At 42.2% G+C, this 23,690-nt stretch overlaps 2 protein-coding genes across 2 annotated transcripts; both read right to left on the bottom strand.

Annotated features, from left to right (window-relative positions):
• Positions 1 to 1,873: 1,873 nt before the first annotated feature.
• On the bottom strand, positions 1,874 to 14,021 carry LOC133109447 (neuritin-like). The gene is made up of 3 exons (XM_061218769.1): positions 13,845 to 14,021; positions 4,683 to 4,830; positions 1,874 to 2,115 (listed from the first exon to the last, which is right to left on the bottom strand). The coding sequence occupies exons 1-3, from the start codon at positions 13,894 to 13,896 to the stop codon at positions 1,881 to 1,883; spliced, it is 435 nt and encodes a 144-aa protein (XP_061074753.1). The 5' UTR covers positions 13,897 to 14,021; the 3' UTR covers positions 1,874 to 1,880.
• A 3,254-nt stretch (positions 14,022 to 17,275) lies between these two features.
• Positions 17,276 to 23,474, bottom strand: LOC133110074 (translocon-associated protein subunit alpha-like). The gene is made up of 9 exons (XM_061219944.1): positions 23,318 to 23,474; positions 21,684 to 21,799; positions 21,448 to 21,541; positions 21,010 to 21,137; positions 20,419 to 20,553; positions 19,976 to 20,052; positions 19,666 to 19,744; positions 18,780 to 18,873; positions 17,276 to 17,834 (listed from the first exon to the last, which is right to left on the bottom strand). Exons 1-9 carry the CDS (start codon positions 23,385 to 23,387, stop codon positions 17,770 to 17,772), a joined length of 858 nt encoding a protein of 285 aa, XP_061075928.1. The 5' UTR covers positions 23,388 to 23,474; the 3' UTR covers positions 17,276 to 17,769.
• Between the last annotated feature and the right edge of the window lie 216 nt (positions 23,475 to 23,690).

The following is a 23,690-nucleotide window of genomic DNA, read 5'->3' as shown; positions in this document are numbered from 1 at the left end:
GTAATCATAAGGTCGCCTAACAGTAGCTGTATCTATCCCAAGCAGATGTGCTCTTATACTATAACTCCCTCAGCATTGCATTCATTTTATCCCCTATGCCTGGGCTAGGGCCATCATAACTATTATGTTATTTAAGAGTAAGCATTTCACTTACACACTTATACTGTGCAGATGTCATTTTGGTCTCTGTAGGTTTACAGTGATTTCCTCTGCCTGGTCATTCAAGGGTAATCCTAATGACCAGCACTTTAAAACTCATTACAGCTTTATATAGTCTTCTTTGATTGTATTTAAATAATTCCTTTTGTAAAATAGATGTAGAAAAGTACTCTTTAAGTTTCTCAAATGGAATCCAATGAGAAATCTGTCCACCCTTCATACACAGAACTTAACCTATGTTCTTTCATCTCAGGGTGTCCCTGTCCAGTTTGTGTTTTTTTTATTGAAGTAATTCAATAATTATGTCAACAGTCACTATGTAATCAACATTTTTTTTACTTCCATCAGAAGATAAGAAGAACTTAACTGGCCATGCATTTGAATGTACAAGAGTATGCCTGTTATACTGTGTAGGCCTAACACAGCCCCTGACATGTCACATAGCTCACACACGGTACAGTGCTAACACACTGCACTCAGTCTTTGTGAAGTTTGCCATGTGCTTGTATTGCTTGAGTTGCATGGGGAAAGGTAACCTGGTTTGAGATGAAGAGACCAGTGAGCAGTTAGCTGTCAAAGAACATGGCTTCCGAGTATTAGTGACGCGTTTCTCTAAATCTTGCCTACAGTATATCTTGCAGGTCTGGTGTATTTGGAGGAATCCCTGATTGTCGAAGGCTAAACAGCACTGAGTTCACAGGGGGTATTTCACACTTAAGCAGGCTGCATCTACACTTGCACACAGGCTCACGTGACTGTAACATGCGTGCTGACAGGGTGTGCTGACCAACAGGAAGTGCTGGGATGGACTGATGCAAAACACGGCCGGTAAATACTTAAATACTGTAAGACTATAGCCCTGATTCTGTCTGATCATAACACTGTATCCTACACTTTGCGTAACTGCTATGTTTCACTGCTCGTTGCACAACAAATTTCATTTCCTTTGGACCCCAGATTAAGCAAAGCCAATGATAACACTTAGTTAAATTTGTTGATATGGACTTGTTACGGACAGAGCACTCTTGTAATGGATTGCACACAGGCTTTTGACGACTGCAGAATTAGCATGGTAATAATGAATGCTTGTGTGTTCCGGTATAAGAAGAGGAAACTAAGCTCGTCAGCCTCCACTCACAGCCTTAGAGTTCACTACATTGAATAAGAAAGGGCCACTATGCCAAAAGATAATTTGATACACCTGGTGGAGAACCATTTTAAGATGCGCTCAAAGGTGTGTTAAGGTGCTCAAAGCTCGGAATGATAGTCAGACATCTGCAATTTCTCCTCTAACGACAAGACAACTGAAACTGCCTTTAAATAGAACCCAAATCCCAAAACCTGTTCTAAAGTTTTTGGTTTCCTGATAGCAGCTGTTGAACTCCGGCCTTTGGGGGCGGAGCAGGAGAGGAGAGGGGCGGGGGGTTGTCACTGGAGAGCGGATTGATTGTCACGTCGTGTAGCTGCTCTTATTAGTCGGGAACTGAAATACTTATCAAATCCATGACATCCGAACGATTGAAAAATATGTAAACCGCCCATTTCCTTTATCCATTTTATTTGATCCTTTTCTGTTTGACTTGTCCTTAAAACCCTATCCTGCTCCACACACCCCTCTCTCCCGGTCCCAATGGTTTGTCCCAAAGACTCTAGAGGTTCTGGAGTTCCACAGGAACAGGCCATTATGGGGAGTTTGGGGGGGTGCAGTGGCGGAAGGCGGCCTACAGGGGGAGCCAGGCGAGGGAGCCCAGCAGTAGCAGCAGCAGCAGCAGTGGGGGTGGAGAGCGGGATCGTGGGAGCAGACTGGGAGCCGCGCTGGGGGCGCACAGGTCAAACAGGCTCCCCTGGAACCGGATCTTCTTGGAGTCCTCCTTCAACCTCTCCCAAATGCGACTGACGTCCTCCTGACACTCCGACAGGGCGGTGGTAGCACAGGTATGGAACGCCTCCCAGTGGCTGCGGGCAGAACAACACCGTCAGCGCTCCGGGTGGCGGTCTATTTTTAGACCAATGCGACAAAGAAACCAAAGCTCATTTCACATTCCAATTTACCCTTGGTTTGGCTAACTTTCTTTCGGTACGCTGCAAGAAATGTGTGTTTTTTTACAACTGGCGAGTGAAATTTGCTTCTCAGTCGGTGTATTTTAGCTTTACCTTCTTTTGGTAAATAGTCTGTATTTATATATTTAAATTATCCAAGCATTTGATGCTTCTCATTCACCCATTCATGCACGCACTCACACACACACCGACAGCGATTGGCTGCCATGCACGTCACCAACCAGCTCGTCAGGAGCATTTGGGGTTAGGTATCTTGCTCAGGAACACTTCGACACACCCAGGGCGGGATCTAAACAGCAACCCTCCGACTGCCAGACGACTGCTCTTACCGCCTAAGCCAACGTCGCCCCGTTTCTGTGCTTTCCTTTCTATGCTCTCGTTTAGCTGCTGCCCTGAATCTCACCTTCACGCAGTTCCGATGTCTCATGAAATAGTCATTGTATTAGTGATGCTGCGAGTGAGCAGCGTTGCTGTGCGCTGCACATCTGCCGCTCAAGGCTCGCCCCTGCCCTGAGACCGGCAGCCTGCTCAGGGACCCTCCCTCCCCGCGTTTCTCATCTCATCCGGGGGTGAATGATGCACTCTGGGGAAATATGCCGGCACCAGAAAACATACAATAATGGAGGAAAAAATACAAACACTCAAGACGGCCCCTGAATTTCATTTAGTGCTGCAGTAAACTCATCAATTATTCAGGTACTACACGGTGCTCTCTCCAGTCCCCTCTAAGATTACCGCTGCAGTCTCTCTCTCTCTCTCTCTCTCTCTCCCTCTCCTCTCTCTCTCTTCTCTCTCTCTCCTCTCTCTCTCTTTCTCTCTCTCCCCCTTCTTCCTGTCCTTCAGATTGCCCCCGACTTAGTATTCTCCCCCATACAGTTTAATTACATTTTAAATACCCAGGCCATCACTCAATTCTTCGCCTTGGGTGAGGGGAATGACATTCCCCACACACATGCAGGCCCCCCCAACACACACACACACACACACACATAAATTCCCCAGCAGCCTGTCCTGATTGTGTATTTCAGTGGCTTTCATTTGGAAAGGGGGACTCTTCCCTCGGTGATGGCACTGCACAGATTTAATGAACAGGAGGTGCAAGTTTCAATGAGCTGGTTTTCAGCTTGTGTGTTTGTGTGTGTGTTTGTGCACGTGGGTGTGTGTGTGGGTGTGTATGTGTGTGCACGTGGGTGTGTGTGTGGGTGTGTGTGTGTGTGTGTGCATGGGTGTGTGTGCTCGCATGCATGTGGGAATCCATAAGATGTGCAAGGTACTACTTCTCTGGGGTCTTAACAGACCCGTTGAGAAATATTTCTAGCTTTAAAATTGTTTCCTAAATGTATTTGGAAAATGTTTTGGATTTGCATCAGGGTGGACAGTCAGCATATACACACTTACACAGCGCACACACGCCTACACAGCACACACACGCTTACATAGCACACACATGCTTACATAGCACACACATGCTTACATAGCATACACATGCTTAGATGGCATACACACGCTTACATAGTACACACACTTACATAGCACACATACATGCTTACATAGCACATACATGCTGACATAGCACACACACGCTTACATAGCATACACACATGTTTACATAGCACACACACATGCTTACATAGCATACACAGTTTGAAATAGCATACACACACACTTACATAACACACACACAGGCCTACATAGCACATACACACCTACATAGCTCACATATACGCTGACATAGCACACACACGCTTACCTAGCACACACACACGCCTACATAGCACACACACTCCTACATAGCACACACACGCCTACATAGCACACATACACGCTTACATAGCATACACATGCTTACATAGCATACACACAGTTTGAATTAGCGCACATACACACTGACATAGCACACACACGCTTACATAGCATACACACACACTTACATAGCACACACACAGGCCTACATAGCACACACACGCCTACATAGCTCACATATATGCTGACATAGCACACACGCTGACACACGCGCCTACAGAGCACACACATGCTTAGATGGCATACACATGCTTACATAGTACACACACTTACATAGCACACATACACGCTTACATAGCATACACACAGTTTGGAATAGCGCACATACATGCTGACATAGCACACACGCTTACATGGCATACACACACCCTTAGATAGCACACACACGCCTACAAAGCTCACATGTACGCTGACATAGCACACACACGCCTACGTAGCACACACACGCTTACATAGCATACACATGCTTACATAGTACACACACTTACATAGCACACACACACACGCCTACATAGCACACACACGCCTACGTAGCACACACATGCTTACATAGCACACACGCTTACATAGGTCAGACACACATGCTTACATAGTGGACACACTCTTACATAGCGCGCACACATTTACATAGCGGACGCACGCTGCACCGCTGCCCTCACCCACAGACGATCTGGACTCCGTTCTCACTGTTCTCTTCCTCCTGGTACGTAGCCATGCCCTCTCCCAGCTCCAGCACACATTCGGAGAAGCCCTTATAAATGCTCCCACATTTCACCTCTGCTGAAGCTCCAGCGACGACCAGGAACACTGTAAAACAGGCTACAGTTAGCACAGGAGAGCAGGAACACTGTAAAACAGGCTACAGTTAGCACAGGAGAGCAGGAACACTGTAAAACAGGCTACAGTTAGCATAGGGGAGTAGACACACTGTAAAACATAGCCTACAGTTAGCACAGGAGAGCAATAACACTGTAAAACAGGCTACAGTTAGCACAGGAGAGCAGGAACACTGTAAAACAGGCTACAGTTTGCACAGGGGAGCAGGAACACTGTAAAACAGGCTACAGTTAGCATAGGGGAGTAGACACACTGTAAAACATAGCCTACAGTTAGCATAGGGGAGTAGACACACTGTAAAACAGGCTACAGTTAGCATAGGGGAGTAGACACACTGTAAAACATAGCCTACAGTTAGCACAGGAGAGCAATAACACTGTAAAACAGGCTACAGTTAGCACAGGAGAGCAGGAACACTGTAAAACAGGCTACAGTTTGCACAGGGGAGCAGGAACACTGTAAAACAGGCTGCAGTTAGCACAGGAGAGCAGGAACACTGTAAAATAGGCTGCAGTTAGCACAGGGGAGCAGGAACACTGTAAAACAGGCTACGGTCAACATGGGGGAGCATAAACACATAGGTGTACATGCGTACGTCGGTATTCTGACAGTAATAACACAGGCCTACTTGGGAGTCATTTTAGTCTTAATTTTATTAATGATGAAAACACCTCTGGAATAATGACAAGAGCAATTTGACTAGATATTGAACTAAAGAAATAAGAATAGAACTGACCAACAGTTCAACATAATGTATATGAATTATTAAGCAAGCAGTTCAGCAGAGTAACTACAATGTTATAACATGTTAATACATATTTCTGCCTAATGTCCGAGATTCAGGCTTTAGGTTCGGCAAATTGAACTGCAGCAGAGGTACTGAGATACTGCTTGTGGAGCTTGATTTCACCTGGGATTTCAACGGACCAGTTTCGTGTCAATTTCGTGCTCAGGAAACATCACGTATCAGTCAAACCGGCATCACAACAGACCCCACTCTCCCCTACTGTTTAAACCCACACATGTATTTTGTTGTTAGAAATTAAATAGACCTCATAAAGTGACAACAATGACTGTTTTCCTTCTTAATGCAATATTACTGCAACTGATTTTGCTAAACTAGAAGGCAGGAAATGATTAAATTACAAAAAATATCATTGTGCTATTGTGGATGTGCCATCCCTCAAGATCGCTGGCAAATGCTTTCAGGGTTCGCTACGTAAAGAAAAACCACAATTAGTGCCTTAGTGCAAGCAGTCAATTACTCAAGACTGAAACAGGAAGTAGGAAGTGTCTAGTTAACCTTCCCAAAATCCTTTTAAGGTTTGGGCGAGCTTTCAGCTTCCCCGGTGAAAATGTGCGAGGGGGGGGGGGGGGGGGGCGCAGCAATGGCACCCATGAGTTCCTCCGCTCGCTTGTTAGCAGTAAATGCTGACACACGCGCTCCCACTAACTTTCCCTCACACTCACCAGGCAATAAAAATGTAGGTCAGCTCTTCCCCTCAGTGGGAGGGAGGGAACAAAGGGTTCCTCATATTAAAGAGTAGAAAATCCCTTCATCTTTCCTATTTTCGTCTTGCGGCACAGCAGCACAGACCTAAGCAGCATCATCGATTGTCAAACTGTCAAACTCACAGACACGCCCTGAGCCTTGTCCGGAAGTCCGCTCATGCCCACCATCCAGGCGTGTCTCCACCTGACATGTGGGTTCTTAAGGTCGGCGATTGCCAGGGTCTGCTCTCCCCTCTGGGTGTAAAATGTGGTATACATGTTTAAATCTGCGTTCGGGATCTCTACTGTTCAGCGAGACGTCATCTCTAGAACTGGTACGTCATTAAATCCTATCTAATCTTCTTTCTTACTGCAAACAAAAACGTATAACTGCTGTGAATATAACTTGCATTAGTGCTTTGGTGATGTCTCCGGGAGCTGGTCTGAGAATGTTGTTAGTTCGGGAATGCTCGTATTATTCGGGTGAATGCACTTACGCATCTCCGCTATTGTAAATCGCTCTGGACAGGAACTTCTGCTAAATTAATGTAATGTAATGGTCTGTGGCGGAAAGCAGACTGGATTCAGAAGGCTACTCCAAAGTGCAGCCTTTTCGGCATCCATTAACTACATAGCTCATTATCAATCACATAGCTTACCATCAACCGCTCAGCTTCACCACACATCTCTCTATCAACCACGCAGCACTGTCCATTACATTACATTACACGCTTTTATCCAAAGCGACTTACATTGATTTGGATAAGCAGAGGCCAATCCCCCCTGGAGCAATGTGGGGTTACTGTAAGTGCCTTGGCCAAAGGCCCAACAGCTGCACTGAGCTTCACTGGGGCTTGAACCACCAACCTTCTAAATCCCAATAAGTATGAGGTTAAAGTGCAGACTGTCAACTTTTATTTGACATGCACATTGGACAATCCAGACTTACATCCCTTTTTATGCATAGTCCATTTTAGGCAACCGAAAGTAATTGGATAGTTGGCTTCTCAGCTGTTTCTGTTAAGTCAGGCGTATTCAATCACTTCCTTGGAGTAGGTATGAGAAATCTTTCAGTATCCATTCTGTCTTGATTCTAGGCTTTTGATTGCCTTTGGAGTTTGTATTGATGTTTGGTAACATACCAGAGGTGTGCCAATGACAATGAAGCCATCACAAGGTTCATAAATAAGAAGAACATTAGACTTACTCAGACAAATTAATTGGAACATAATTAACAAAGTGTGCTGGTGCAAATTTGAGATCATTGCCTTCCTGTAGGATGCATCCAATGAGTTTAGGCATTTAATTGAACTTGAGCAGATAAGATGATTCTGTACACTTCAGAATTAATTATTCCGTTGCTATCAGCAGTTACATCATCAATGAAGGCAAGTGAGCCAGCACCTGTGGCAGCCATACATGCCCAACCTATAACACCCCCACCACCATGTTTCACAGATGAGGAGTGCACTTCGGTTCTTGGGCAGTTCATTTTAGCCTCCACACTTCTCTTGCTATCAATCTGATACAAGTCAATCTTGATCTCATCTGTTCACAAGACCTTTTTCCAGAACTCTGCAGGCTCATTTAGGTACTACTGTACTGCTGTAACCTGGCCATCCTGTTTTTTTTAGCTAGTGTTTTGCATCTTGCAATGTAGCCTCTGTAGATCTGTTTGAGAAGTCTTCTGCGGAGAATAGTCACTGATACACCCACGCCTGCCTCCTGAAGAGTGTTTCTGGTCCAGATCTGAGATCAGGTTGAGGGTTTTTCTTAATTATTGGTCATTGACTGTAGAGGCCTTCCTTAGTCTGCCAGCCCCTTTGTGATGGCTGAGCTCAGCAGTGCTCTCTTTCCTCTTAATGATGTTCCAAATGGTTTATTTTGGTAAGATTATTGTTTGGCATATGTCTCTGATTGCTTCTTTTTTATTTTGCAGCCTCATAATGGCATCCTTGACACAACTCTGGTCCTCATGTTGACAAATGCCCTTAAGAGACTCCAAAGGCAACCAAAAGCCTGGAATCAACCCTAGATCCTGAAAGTTCTCTTATGCCAGCACTAAGGAAGCGACACCTGTGTAATCAGAAACTGCTGAGAAGCCAACTGTCCAATTACTTTTGGTCCCCTAAAATGGGTAAAATGTAATTACTTTACAGATTACCTAATATGGATGTAAATACCCTCAAATTAAAGTTGACAGGAAACAATGCACTTTAACCACTTTATATTCCATGTTTCATTTCAAATCCAATGTGCTGGAGTACAGAGCCAAAAGAACAGAAATTGTACCACTGTCCAAGCACTTACTGTATATAGTTTATTATCAAATCAATACTTGCCTGTCAACCGCACAACTTTGTGTCAACCAAAATGTTCATTACAGTGTTCTACTGCACCAATACACATTGGGAACCATGGGCCCAAAATCTATATTTTTGGTTTATTTTCCCTGATCCACCTTAGCCCTAAGCATTGGCAATGTGCTTGCCTTAGAAACCAAGACTCCCTAGCCTCAGCTAAAGTCAGTGTTCAAGGCACAAAAAGAGGCTGGACAAAAAAAGGAGAGTAGCAAGGCAGAAACCACTGCTAACCAAGAGAAACACACTCATGCTCGTCTCACATTTGCAAAAAAACCCTCCAAAAAACAGATGGATGATTGCCAAGCCTTTTGGGATAATGTTCTTTGGACCATTGAGTCAAAAGTAAAACATTTTGGACAACACAGGTCCCATTATGTACAGCATTTCACAGAAAGAACATTATACCAACAGTCAAACATGGTGGTAGAGTGATGGTGTGGGGATGGCATCAGACTTGGCCGACTTGCCATCATTGAAGGAACCATGAATTCTGCTCTATTCCAGAAAATTATGAAGGGGAATGAACTTAAAGTAAACAGACATAGAGAACGGACATGCCATGTCAGATCTCCACTGTTTCCGTCTAGAAATACCTTATTTTGTCATAGATTGAAGGGACGTTTCGTTATTTTCATGTTAACAATTTTGATAAAGTATAAATCTTATTTTTGTGGCTTCATGAACATTCAACATAAATAAATAATTTCCACAGGATGTTCAACTGGAACATAAGCATATGCAGAGCTGGACATTTCTGCTTCAGTCACCTCCCACACACGTCACGCTACCTTCTAAACAAGTGAGAAAACAATCTCTCTGCAAATGTGTGAGATTCCTTGCTGGTCTTTGGTGGAGAGAGAAATCTCAGTGCTTCTGCTTTTGTTGTTTCTGTGTTGTGATGAACACTTACACAGTGATTTTGTTATTTCTCTTTGTAAAGATTGTATTGTTCTGAATAACTGTGGTGTGATTTTGATTTTCCTTTACGGAGAAACAAGCAGTTTGCACACACTGATGCCGATTACTTGCTGGTCCAGTGCTCAGCTCAGGAGGTAGAGGTTTTTATTTTATTTTTATGTACGCTGTGCCTCTGATGATGTGTGAGCAAGACCACGCAGTAGGAACCTAACTAGAACAGAGCACTGGAAAGCAATGTTTGTATATGGTAATTTATACAGCATAACGATGTGTGCTTCTGCCTAACTCTCCAAGGATTTGCCATTCTATTACTGTATCATACATGGAATTTCCCATCATGCTTTGGGCTACATACACCACAGAAATACCACTGGCTGATCTCAAACAAAAGGGAGGAAACAGTATTCGAATTACATGCTTTTTATTTGGTCTGCAAACATCCCGGACCTAATTTTTCACGAGCCACCATACTATCAATAGCCACAAGAAATAAAGTTATTATTCAGCACAGAGTAAATGTGCTGCAAATGACAAGCGCGCCCCTTTTTTGGATAAAGACAAGTGACAGAAAATGACTCAAGCAAATGACTCATTCGAAAAATGGTTGTCATAACCGTTATCGTTATCATTACACATTTTGATATGGCTTCATGCAAGAATGACTCAGTTTCACAAAGTGTGGCAAGTGTCAACATCCCTGACAGTCAAGAGTAATACGAATAAAGTACGAAAAATCTCTTTCACCAAAAGATTTCACAAGTCTTTGGATACAATAATATTCCATTCCTTCCTTAACCACTCAGCAATGTAAAGGAACACTATAGTAAGAAGCATTCAATATGCTAAAACGCTTTCAGTTCAAATGATTATGATTATATAGAGCCTAGGTATATTGATTGATGGCAAATACAGGTGATTGATTTAAGCGTGTTTGAATCATACTGTTCTATTGTTCACTGTTCTTTTCTCTGGGGTTGATTCAGTGGCTTTAACTCCACGCTTCTTAAGTTCTGTAAAGAGTCATTTCTTGTATTCCTTTAGTCTCTTTCCCGGATGTGGGATATTATTTGTTTTGCTATGTTCACTTCAGCGTTTCCAGTGGTTCGGGGATAGAGGGCGGGCGATTCCTGAGGTGTGTATTATATCGAGGATGAGGGGCCTCGTTCCTGGGTGTGAATTAATGGCTGGCTGTCGGTGGCTCAGCTGTCAGCCTGCAGTCCTCGGGGATTTAATGAAGCCTGTTCGACGCCAGCTGGTACCAGCCCCGTGTGACCTTGCCCCTCCCGCGGGAAAAGTGCCGGAACATTCTGCGTGTACCTGCTCCTCCTGGCCCAATCCCAGCCAATTTGCAACTCAATCAATTGTCAACGGCCAATTTACCAGGAGTCTTTTTTTAAACGTGCTGACGATTTATTTTACAAGTGTCTCCACCCATACCTCGTAAAATAGTGAACTGCAGCGATTTAGAGGGTTAGGTTAGGTTCACTTGAAGAATGAAACGGTCCGTCAACCGGGGTTGAATTGCACCCTTAGTTGCATTCACCTTAATAGATGAAGCATGTCAGATTGTATAATCATTACCTTTTGCTCTGATCTCTAAAAAAATGTATATTCATCCATCCCTGGCTGTACTGCTGCAGTGTTAGGAATTTCGAGATGATATGCTTGCTTAATGAAACTGGATTGCTGGATCCATCATTTGTCAGCTCAAATTCTTTTTTTCCTTTTTTCCCAATAAAAATATAATCTTGTAAATACTTTTTTAAACCGCAAAAGTATAATTTATTTGTCAAATTGGCCTAAGTTATATGTATTTATACAATTTAAATATACATTTTAAAATGGAATAAAAAATTGAATTTACTCGAAATTAGAGACAGCGGTTGCATGCAGTCACTTCAACTGTGTGCAACCACTGTCTATAATTGTATTAACTTATCCTTTTTGAGTATAGGCTAATAGTGAAATCATGTTTACCCTGTGTTATATCAATTTTAATTATATATATCATATACATAAGTGATGCCAAGACACGACTGTAGTTGCAGTGGACCATATTGGCATGATAACACGTGGATGGTGCTGTGGACCAGATGTGGACAAGTCAATAAAGTCCATAATTTTGACAGAGAACAGTCACGTGGTGATGGAAGGATGGCAGTGTGCAGAAAACCGAGTAACAAGAAATATCAACAGAATACTGGAGCGTGCGATAAAACCCCCGCCTCCATTTTCCTGGAGAGAGAACTCACATCTGTGCCGTCTTAATTGAGACCTCGACCGGCTGCTGGCGAGCGCTGTGAGCGAGATGTATCGCAGCAAGTGCTGACCTGCGCAAATGGAACTCAACTAAATAATATCTTTAAATGTACATCTGTTTTACAGGGAAAGAACAACATCACTGGATTATTTAGACGTGTCGTGAAAACAAGATGCCGTGTCTTTAAGTCCCGTTGTTCGGAATTTTCGTGTGGAAAATCACGAGAAAATAGTCTAAATGTAGGCCTTCAATGCACAACGCTGCAAATGGAATATAAAGTATTAATTATTTCATATCTAGTTGTGAACGCCGTATCTATACCACAATTGTGGCCAGAATCGCCATAGAAGAATTCGAAGTGTATAAAAAGGAACAAGTTATACTTAAAAGAAGAATAAATGTTAACAGTTCACCGGACATGGGTTGTAAAGATGCCGTACTGTAGGTTACTGCAAATCAATGGAACATTTGTTTTACATTTGAAAATTAAAAAAAAAAATTAGATTATTTAATAAATATTTATTGAGCGAGGAAAACGTTACAGCCCCATTAATGTAGCCTACTCCAATATGAAAATATAAGAATAATAATAATAAGAAGAAGAAGAAGAAGAAGAAGAAGAAGAAGAAGAAGACATATATACACATTCATATTCATAATAACAGTCTCGATATCTTTTTTATTTGTTATTGTAGTAATAGTAGTAGTCGCCTAGCGTATTAGCAGCGGTAGAATAGTGCCTGTCGGCTAGTAAGGACATTTATCAGCAAATTGAGTCGTTAGTTCTGAGGGAAATGGAAACATAGTTATATGATATATTAATAAAATAATTTAAGAAATGTATTCTAAGCATTATATTTCATGAAATACCCACCAGTATAGCCTAGTCATTGTAGCTTTGCTTAATGACATCTTAGTAACTGAGAAACACATCTAAGGCCTCGTTTAAGATCATACACAAATAGACTAGATTCCGTTATGTTTTCCTATGGCCTAATGTCTTGTTGTAAAAAAAATGCACAGTCGCACTCCTGGATGTAGCCTATTTTATTCATATGAAAATAGACGCTGCACATCCTCCAATAATATAAGCTTCCCTTAAATGACACGACCCTCAAAATCCCTTTGGACTAATCAGCAGCTAATTCACATTGTTTACGCGCTCTTTAAACGATAGGATAAAATCGCATTTTGCACGTATGTCTAGATATAATTTTTTATGTAAATATACGAGCAAAATTAAATTAAATTTGTACTCTTTGTTTCAGAACTTGTCGCCTCTTATTCGTCCACAATTAAAACTGTCGAATGCGTTTAATTCTCTTATTAACTAAGTACACATTCCATTCATCATTTTGTCCACCAATTCACATTAATAAACAACGATACACGAACATGATTTTATTAAAAAACGAAATGATTGATTGCACTTCATGTAATCCTCCGACGTGCAAATAAAATCAGCATACATTAAATATATGGGCCGGGGTCAGTGTGGCTCTTGCCAGCTAGACGAGAGGAAGTCGTGCCATAAAATCTGGCTCTGCATTTCAATAATTCAGATGGTGCCGTCCTGTGAGCACGCTGTCAGGCGCCCCGCTGTCAACACAGTGTCCAAGGGGGAAGTCCTGAAAGGACCTTTAAACATGTCGGATATGCAATCAATGGTGAATTTGATCATCTGCGTGCATTAAAGGCTACCGGCGCTAGAGGGGTTTGCGTGTCATTCGCTCCCGAAAACCCTCCACCTGAAGCCACTTCAGCAGCATAAACAAAACACCCTTCCACTCATAAGGTTATTTATGTGTCCTGTTTTCTCCACGCAAACTGTCGCGTCAACTGCAATAATAACATCGGAACTGTAGCCGGGGCTATTAAAATTGTTCGTTCATATTGAGAACACAGAAATGAAAGTATTTTCACAGTAAATTTTAAAAAAAGGAACCTCTTACCTAATGCTGCAATTGCCTTTAATTTTGGAGTCCCTGACGTCGTGTGTCCCATATCCTTTCAACTTAAACCCAGTGCCGGGTTCAGGGCTCCATCCCAAGGAATTTAGATGAACCGTTCCAATTTTCGCATCAACGTTATCCGAATAAACCAGCCTACGAGTCGGCAAATAAAGCACACCTCCAGATTACAGCGACGAGGCTAAAGGAAATTTAGGAACAATATTGTCCAAATTTACCCATAGACGAGTTCAAAATTTCTACATCTCCCACCCCTGATCCTTATTTTGGCGCACTTTCCTGCAACACTTTTCTTTCAGTGCGCATTCGCTCACTTTCCACACCTCCCAGCGTTACCTCACCAGCAACACGTTCGTGTCATCCCTTCGTTTGTTTACAAAAATGCTAATTTACCGATTTGATTTCAAGCTGAGGTCGCAAACGTTTGATATTGTTTGACGTGCAGATTACAAGTTGCCACATTTGATGCAATAGGCTACAATAACAAAGATTAAAATGCGTTGGCGATTGAAAAAATGTAAATGGTTGTAGCTATAACGCATACATTTTCCCTTTTCCTTGCTTTTCACCCTCAAGACCGGGCTGCGATGCCAAGCTTATCTGCATATCTCATATTTTACTGATTGTCTCACAGTGCTGTGATTTGTTGCAATGCCATAGGCTCTCTCTCTCTCTCTCTCTCTCTCTCTCTCTCTCTCTCTCTCTCTCTCTCGCTCTCTCTCTCTCTCTCTCTCTCTCTCTCTCTCTCTCTCTCTCTCTCTCTCTCTCCTTTTTTGGCAAGAATTACATCATCTCTGAGTACATTGTCAAATCTTACCAAGTTGAAGTCAATGACTGCGTACGCGCCATTCAGAATAAAACATTGTTGCAGGACTACATAGAAAGCAACTGTAGCAGAGAAGGTATAGCTAAATGAATTAAACAAGGGATAAAGAATTGAGTGAGTGGGCTTTTTTTTTCATCGGCACGAAATACTACTAAAGTGCGTCTTTCTGTGTTTTGGGCTAGTGACAGTGTTTGTACCTCGTTTTTTAATTATATTGGTGATTATTTACTTGGCTTCTAATTTCTTTGTTAGGCTATTTTAATACTGTTTTTCTACCACCGAGAGCCTGCTTCGAGACCCACCCCCACCCCACCCCATAGCGGTGGGGATCTAAAGATGGAGCGACTCGTGATTTTCGCTCCCGAGCTTCCCTGTTGCAGCCTGAAATTGATCCCTTGGAGATTTTAATAATTCATTGCATCACCACGCCAGAACAAACACTGCAGAGATGGGATTGCTTCCTTCACAGAATCCCTCCATTTTGGTTCAGAAGTGCGGCACAGAAACACAATTTCAGGATAGCACAAATCAAGGTTGTCCAATTTTCATATCCCATCGCTTTCTACAACCTCTGTCCCGTCAGTGTGCCTTTTACGCCACAGTTTTGTTTAAAATAAAAACAAAGAAACACATGTTTCTGGTAAGGAACAAATACTTCCACTGTAAAATGATTTTAAATCATTGAAATTTTAAATGTGCAATCGCATCGCATTTTAAGTCATTTTCAGGCTTTTATGTCTGCACTTTCAACCACAGTAAATTATATTCCAGCAAAGGAAATTAGGCCTATTTGTTCAGGTAATCTTGTGGTTTAATGTGGACTACCTGATTAACACCTGATAATTAAAGCCCAGTGAGGTTTCAAAGTCTGTTTTCATTTTGAATGCTAAGACTTCTAATTAATTTGCAGTAATTAGACTACCTGTTAATTACTATTAATGTATTAATGAATTGCCTGTGTCAACTGACTAAACTAGAACTTAATTAGGCATCTCTGAGGGAATTTTTATATTTCAAACGGACTGCTAAATGAAAGGTGATGATTATTTTTCATTAAAAAAACCATTCGCTTTTTGTGTGTAGCTATGCACACGCGCAGATATAGCCTACATACTCTCAAAAATAATGCGCTAATTTCTGAATATCCAACGCTTGGTGTTACTTTCAACACACGTGTTACAAAGGGATACTTTTCAACGCACATCGTGTTCAAAGGAACAAAAAATGTGTCAATAGAGTGTGTGTACATATTCATATACGTGTATATATATACACATACACACACACACACACACACGTGTGTGTGTAACATGAAAATGCCTGAGAAATAGCATAAAACTTGCATTAATTGTAGTTAATTACGGTAAATGACTAAAAAGCCTTGGCACTTAAAACGAAAAGTGAAATTTCAATGGGTTTTGATTCATCAGGTATTAATCGGATATTTGATACTGAACAAACAACTGGATCACCAGAACAAATGGCAGTTCTGCGCCGGGTGACGTATCGAGTTGTGCCACTGGAAACAGCTGAACAATGCTCTTCTGTATTTTACAGCAAGCGTGTCAGAGATCAAAGGAATGTGGAGCGTTTCTCCACCTAGCGGAAATACTGTAGCACTACAGCTGGGAAGACCGACAGAAGGGCGTGCACACAAGCAGACACTGAAAATATAGTATAAATGAACGCGGAAAATATGAATATAATTGGATAATTGTTAATATTGTTAATAATCGATTTATGGATTAATTTAACTTTCATGAAATGTGTAATATTATACGGCATCAGCACATTTTCCTGCAGGATTGTCCTTTTTTTTTAAGTCCGACCACATCATAGTAGCGCCGCTTAAAGGGTTGTGCCGCAACAAAATCATAACGCACCTCATTTTGTGAACCCAGGTCATGTATTAATTTGCGGTCAAATTGCATTAGGTCCTCCACATCACTGAGTCTGTATCCACATCACTGAGTTTTCGTCTGTATCCATCCATCCATTATCTTAACCCACTTATCCTGAACAGGGTCGCAGGGGGCTGGAGCCTATCCCAGCATACATTGGGCGAAAGGCAGGAATACACCCTGGACAGGTTGCCAGTCCATCGCAGGGCACACCATTGACTCACACACTCATACCAATGGGCAATTTAGACTCTCCAATCAGCCTAACCTGCATGTCTTTGGACTATGCCTAGGCCTAGGACTAGGCCAAATGCCAATAATGTAATAATGTAATGTAATGTAATGTAATGTAATGGGAGGAAACCCACATGAACATGGGGAGAATGTGCAAACTCCACAGAGAGGCCCCGGCCAACCGGGATTCGAAACCAGGACCTCCTTGCTGTGAGGCGGCAGTGCTACCCACTGCACCATCCGTGCCGCCCTGTTTTCATGTGTATGCAGCACCTCAATGTGTGTGCGTGCGTGTGCGAGATATAAGCTGCTTTGCAGATCGAGTTTCAAAGACTGTTCATCTTAGTCAGAACATGAAATTGGTTTGGGGTCAACGTTGCAATTGATCCCAGTCATCTGTGTCATGGGAATTACCATCATAATTTAATCAGATTAAAACAAAATACGCCAACTAAAAACAGATCCCCTTAGTTTATTTTACATTATGAAAACCTGCTAAAATAAACTCACATCCCAAGTGAAACAGCCGGACAACAGCCTTCGAATAGGCAGTACAACGCACACATAAGAAAAAAGAAAAAAAAAAATCTTTCTTTGAATTGGACACACCACATTGTAGCAATTAAAGCGATTCAACCCAGGCTTTCGCCCAGCCGCGGTCTCATTGACCTGTCCCAAATTTTAAAAACCGAAGGTCCAACGTCAGTGTTAATTCCATGTCATTACAGGTAGTGTGCGGCAGGTGGTGGGCAGCAGGCCGTGGCGATGTACTCTGCTGAGACACGGGCAGGACGGGGGGGGGGGGGGGGGTCTGCGTACGCCGTGACCGCCGTCCGTGTTCAGGGCAGGTGTGTGTCTGGAGAGTTCTGGGGCAAGTCGACGCGCCCGTTGGGCAGATTTAGGGGCGGAGGGGCTGGAGTGGGCCCGGTCACACAGCCGGGGCGGGTTACTGGTCTGTGCCCGCAGCCCTCTTGGTGCGCTTCCTGGGAGAGGCTTTTGGGGAGGCTTTGTCTGAGAAAGAAAGAGAAAGAAGGAGAAATGGAGGAGAGAAGGAAATGTCAGAGTTGCTTTGCTGCTTGAAGTGAACAGTGCACTGCAAAAAATTACTGTCAAGCATTTCTAGTCTCGTGATAAGACTCAATATTTTTTTTTATCTCAAGTAGAATACAGTCGCTTGTTTTAAGTTACTGTTAGCTTGACAAGTGAAATTCTTGCCCCATTAGCAAATCTTTACCCATTAGAAAAATGGTAATAGAAATACGATTTTAAGACTAAATATAAGACTAAGATGCTTGTTAAGACCGACTTCTTTTTTAATAAAAATGTTTTACAGTGTGTGCAACTGCACGCACAAAAAGCTGTGAGATGGTGGCTATGCACTGTATACAGTTGTCTTGTTTGGCTTTGTGTTCCTCTGTATGTGCTTGCATTTGATGAAAAGCACGATACAATTCCTTCATAAGTGCACACAACACCTTCATAACCTCTCAAAAATGCTTAAATAACCACAAATAAGTACACTGTTATATCATCCAGGTCATGCAACCTTGCTATACCAAGATACCATTTTAGGGGGAATGCCTAAAAATGAAAATACCCATTTGTCGTGACTGACGTTGGCATTCATGAATGTCTATGCTATCTAATGCCAATGGAGTTATATAGCATTCAATTAAGGGCTGTTTGCAGAAAGATTTCTTGGTCCTTTCATGGTCAAAATGTGTAACAAAGGGGAGTAGGGGGTCATGTTTTGACTGACTGTAAAGGAAACAATAAATAACCACTTTGTTTTTGTAGTTTACACTTTGTGAACCTGACAGGGTAAGCAAGGTCAGTTTGCAGTCTCACGATAAATCAGACCGGCTGGCTTGTTTACAAAGGAGGGACACAGCGGCAGACCACGTGTCTGCAGGGAGCGATGCGCGCCCTGGTGGCACATAGAGGAACTGCACTCACTCATGACATTGAGGGTCTCCTGTGGGATCCAGCTGATGTCCACGTCGTTCAGACCACTCGTACCGGTCTCTACCTTCACAGGCAGCCTCTTCCTCTGCACCACAACAACACAGGCCGTCATTTACATGTTCATCCACACCAGACTGCATATCATCCAGCTGAGAAAGTCTGGGCAAGTACAAAGAGATTTCAGCCTAAAGAGATTTCAGCCTTGCCTTCTAGATACATGTACAAATCTCGAAAATGTACCGTTGATAACTTTGGCTCAGCACTAAAAGTCTGTGAATCTCCCAGCGCTTTTCTTCAGTTTCTCAAATCAACACAGACTATAATCCTTATGGCATTAGCTAAACTGCAGCTAAGCTTGCATTTTTTGTTTTTGATCATTCAGGAAGGGTAGCGTTTTAGCCATCAGCTGTAAACTAAAGACAGGTAATCATTGTGCCGAGAATTATTAGGCAGCATCTTTTGGAATAACAACACAGAAAAAGAGATCATGCTCACAGCTGGTTTGATTATTAATTCATAAAATGATTTAGAGCTAAACATTTAGTTACAAATATGGCAGTATTTGAAGCAACCATTCCAATAAATAACTGAATAGAAAATTTATGTAAATTGACACTGCCTAATTTGAAAATGCCACCATTCCTGATGGGTTTTGATCCCTGTGGTTGTGCTGTAGCAGCAGCCTACAGGGCATGTCTGCTGCAGAAAATGGAGTTAGGGGTTGGAAACTTTAAGGTCAGTGGAATTTTGCTGTGCAAGCTCAGTTACCGACACTCTTGCCTTGAACAATTCACGATCACAAACAATGTGTGGGAGATTAGTGATAGTAGCTAGCTTGCTCGTTTAGGGGCATCTCTTCACACCCTTAGATCCATACCGTTCGAGCCTCCAACCCCTGGTACAGTCCAAAGAGCAGCAGAGCCACCAGCCCGGAGAGGAACACATACAGGAACATCCTGCGGGAACAAGGAAATATTTACTCTCAACACAAAGGTGTAATTTGCATTTCCCCCCCCATCACATAAGTGCTCTCTCCAATTACAAATATGGGAATGTAGAAACATGGGGGGTTGGATGGCAGAAGAGACTCAAAGAAAAGAAAGCAAAAATCCATGATACCCTAAACTGTGGAAAGGGTCAACTCTGGCTGTAAGGGTATGGAACGGAGATCACAACTGCTTCCTTACGTTTCACCGTCCAGCCCCTCGTCCAGCTCTGTGATGGTCACTGTCTGGTTGTATATGGCACTCTGAAAGCCGTTACCCTGCAAGAGTACACACAGCTTCAGGGACTAAATCATTACCCAGTGTAACAGTATCAGGGACTAAATCATTACCCAGTGTAACAGTATCAGGGACTAAATCATTACCCAGTGTAACAGTATCAGGGACTAAATCATTACCCAGTGTAACAGTATCAGGGACTAAATCATTACCCTTTAATGCAGCACCACTGACTATACCCACAAATTTAGCATAAGCCCTGACTTTGGGCTGCACAAATACTGTGTATCGAACAGTCTTTTTAGCTCAAGATATGACAGGGAACTTTAGTGTAACAACCCAGGTTTATGTAACATCATGTCACATCACACAGCACCGTACATTAAATCCCATCTGAGCACACGTACCTCGCTGTCCTGATAGGTCAGCAGGATGACGAGTCCGAAGGGGCGGCCAGCCATTGGCTGAGCTGGGATGAAGGAGTACTCAAACGATGCTTGTCTTTGGGGCGGGACTAGAGTGCTCAGGGGCAGGGCTGTGAACTAGAAAACCCCCAAAACAACTTCACAACACACAACAGCACCCCAAAGCAATTACACACAACAACACCCCAAAGAAATTACACTCAACATGCAACATATTGTTAATATCAATGCTATTATTCTACTACTACGATTATTAGTACATGATGATGAGGATAATGTTGATTACCTTGAGTATTATGATGATTATTTTTTTAGTCATTAACACCCCAGTGCAAATAGTGTCAACACAGCACCCCAACGTATTTGCACCCAAAATAACACTGAGCATTCCACCATACACCATTTGTGCTCAACCAAACAAAACCACTCTCTCAACTCAACATAACAATCCCAATATACATACACTAAAATGTAACATCCAAACACATTTACACTCAACAGCAAAATGTATTTGTTAACCCAACACAAACAGTGTGGCATTGCCCCACGTGGCGAAACATCAGCGTGACTCACGTTCTGAATATAAAACTGGTAGTCCTGGGGGTAGCGGAATGAAGCCTCCAGCGATTGGACAGTGAAGTCTTGACTCCCCTTGTTGGTGAAACCCACCAGGAACTTCACAATCTCATTGGCTGGAAACTCTGTCACAACAATGGGTAGGAATATAGTCATTTTAAATAACAATGACTTAATTAGTCAGACTGACCAACTCGACTATCACGGAAAGAGGTCGGTCATTTTAATGTTTTCTTTTCATTATAATGCCTTGACCGATGATGCAATCGAGTTTAAATAAAGTATATTATCATAATAATAATAATAATAATAATAATAATAATAAAAATAATATTATTATTATGAACTCCTCCAGAATTTGAACGTGTGACTATGCTGCAGCAGGGTGCGATATGTGCACCTACACACACCCTAGGAAAATAGCACTCAACACACCTTCCCCAGTAACAAATACAATGGTGGTGTCTGCATCTGGGTGAGAGGTCACATCCGTCCCTGTGGAGTCTTCATCTAGATCATCTTCTGTGTCCTGCACCAAAAAGAATCCATGTCAAACATCGTCTCAGCAAGCACAAAACCTTTGTGGTAATAACACATTTCTTACCGGCTGCCTACAACCTGCACTAGTGAAATCAGACTGGGTTTAACTATAGGCCATTGTCATCACCTACCGATTCAGAAACTTGGGCCTCCTCGACCAGTACTTCGTCTTCGTCATCCTCCTCTTCCTCGACCACGGAATCGGGGCTGTGGTCTTCTGAGGGGTCGCTGTCAGCCGTGACACCACCTGAAGCAGGACCAAGGGTCATCACATTTCAGGTGGACTTGGCCACTCGGTCATTTCATGGTCAAAATGTGTAACAAAGGGGAGTAGGGGGGTCACCTCGCTTCTGAAATAACAACTAACATTTTCTCATCATATATACAGTTCAAGCTAGTTATTCCTTTGCGTTTTCAGTAGCATTAGCTTTTGGATAGTTTTTAATAGCATAACAATAATAATAATAATAATAATAATAATAATAATAATAACATTTTATTTACAGAGGACTTTAAGGTACTCAAAGACGCTTTACATAAAAGTGATACAATGATTAAAATGGCACATACAATTAAATAGATACAATTATACAATTAAATGGCATACAGTCAAAGAATAAACTGAAACATTAAAAGCAGCTTTAAAAAGGTGAGTTTTCAGGTTGAAAGTGGACAGAAAGGAAGAGTCACGGATGGAATTGGGGAAAGAGTTCCAAACGGAGAAGGCCCCGTCTTCCCAGGTCCGGTGCTTAGTACCCAACAGAATTCCTGACCGGCGATAAAACACACCGGTGTCCTGCACAGCAGCACAGAACACGCTGATCGCTGATGAATGGCAAAAGGCCCATGGTTTTTGTGTGATCTACTAAAAAGCAATACTGTTCATTTGCATTCAGCACAACTCAATGTTTTGAAAAAGCATTAACCATTAATATATACTGCACTGAAAGCATACAAATTGCATTGCATATCCATTGACATGAGGTTAAGCGCGGCTCCAATCATGCGCTCTAACTACAATTTATTTCAGAACGAGATAATCACACATCAGGTCAGGACAAGTGTCCACAGTCGCGTCATCCGTAACAATGTAGCTATAAGCCCACGTCTCAGTATCACACAGAGCGCAGTCAAACGTTCTTAGGACACGTCACCAAAGCGAGCAGAGTGAAACAACGTGCAAAGAGTAGCCTACAAAACAGATTGCATAAATGAACAGCCTACGCCTTCATTGTTTTCCTACAAAAAACATTTCCCAACAAAATTATGAGATTACAGCTAGATATTAGCATCCGTTTTCATTTAATAAATGGATTTTACTTTACAACAGCGAAGGTTTCGTGGAGCTAACCACTGAACAGCTGTCTAGAAGTAAACGTTACGAAGGAAGCTCAATCTACGGTAAAAAAAAAACGAAAACAGTGCATAACTTCCCAGCAATTAATAAGATCAGGTAAAATCGAGTCAAAACTAACTGTATAAACGCTGGAAAACAAATTATCCGAACTAAAACATCCAAGCAGATATGCTATGTCACCAGGACTTACTGTACTTTCAGCAACTTTACCAACTTTACGCGTTGAGCACAGAGAAATCCACAAAGTAACCAGTTTAGGAATAACCAGGAAAAATTGGCTAGTTACATTCTGACTGAAAATGAAATGGATGTGCCACGTCGGTATTAAAAATGAACACAATCGTCAGCGCTAAAGCTGTAATATCTGGCCAAATATAAAGTACACGACAAAACAGCGCCAAGTCTTACCTATGGAAACAAGGGTAATCGGGAAAGCGAGCAGAAAGAGCAAAAATATTTTCGGTCCGATATTAAACATTTTAAAGCTGTCTGGTATACGTCTCTATCCAAGCCAACAGACAGCCGAAAAAGACATAAAAATCGAGGGGTGGGAGCGAAGAAACTTTTTAAACCCGCCCCTTGTCGTCACAGTCAGGACCGACATGCTGAAAATGAATGGTGTGTAATTAGGGCCGATTCGTTTCAGGATTTTGTGCCAACTTCTGCTCTTAATTATTTCTTTAACCTAATGTGTTCATGTGTTGATCTGACAACAAACTTCAAGTGTATCCTAAAGACTTGTGTTAAAGTACACGAGTGAAGCGGCGTGGGTAAAAAAAAA

Source organism: Conger conger, chromosome 14 (genome assembly GCF_963514075.1).
Source record: "Conger conger chromosome 14, fConCon1.1, whole genome shotgun sequence".
Classification (NCBI taxonomy): Eukaryota; Metazoa; Chordata; class Actinopteri; order Anguilliformes; family Congridae; genus Conger; species Conger conger.
The sequence above is the reverse complement of the archived record's forward strand: the minus strand, read 5'-3'. Positions and strand labels throughout refer to the sequence as shown.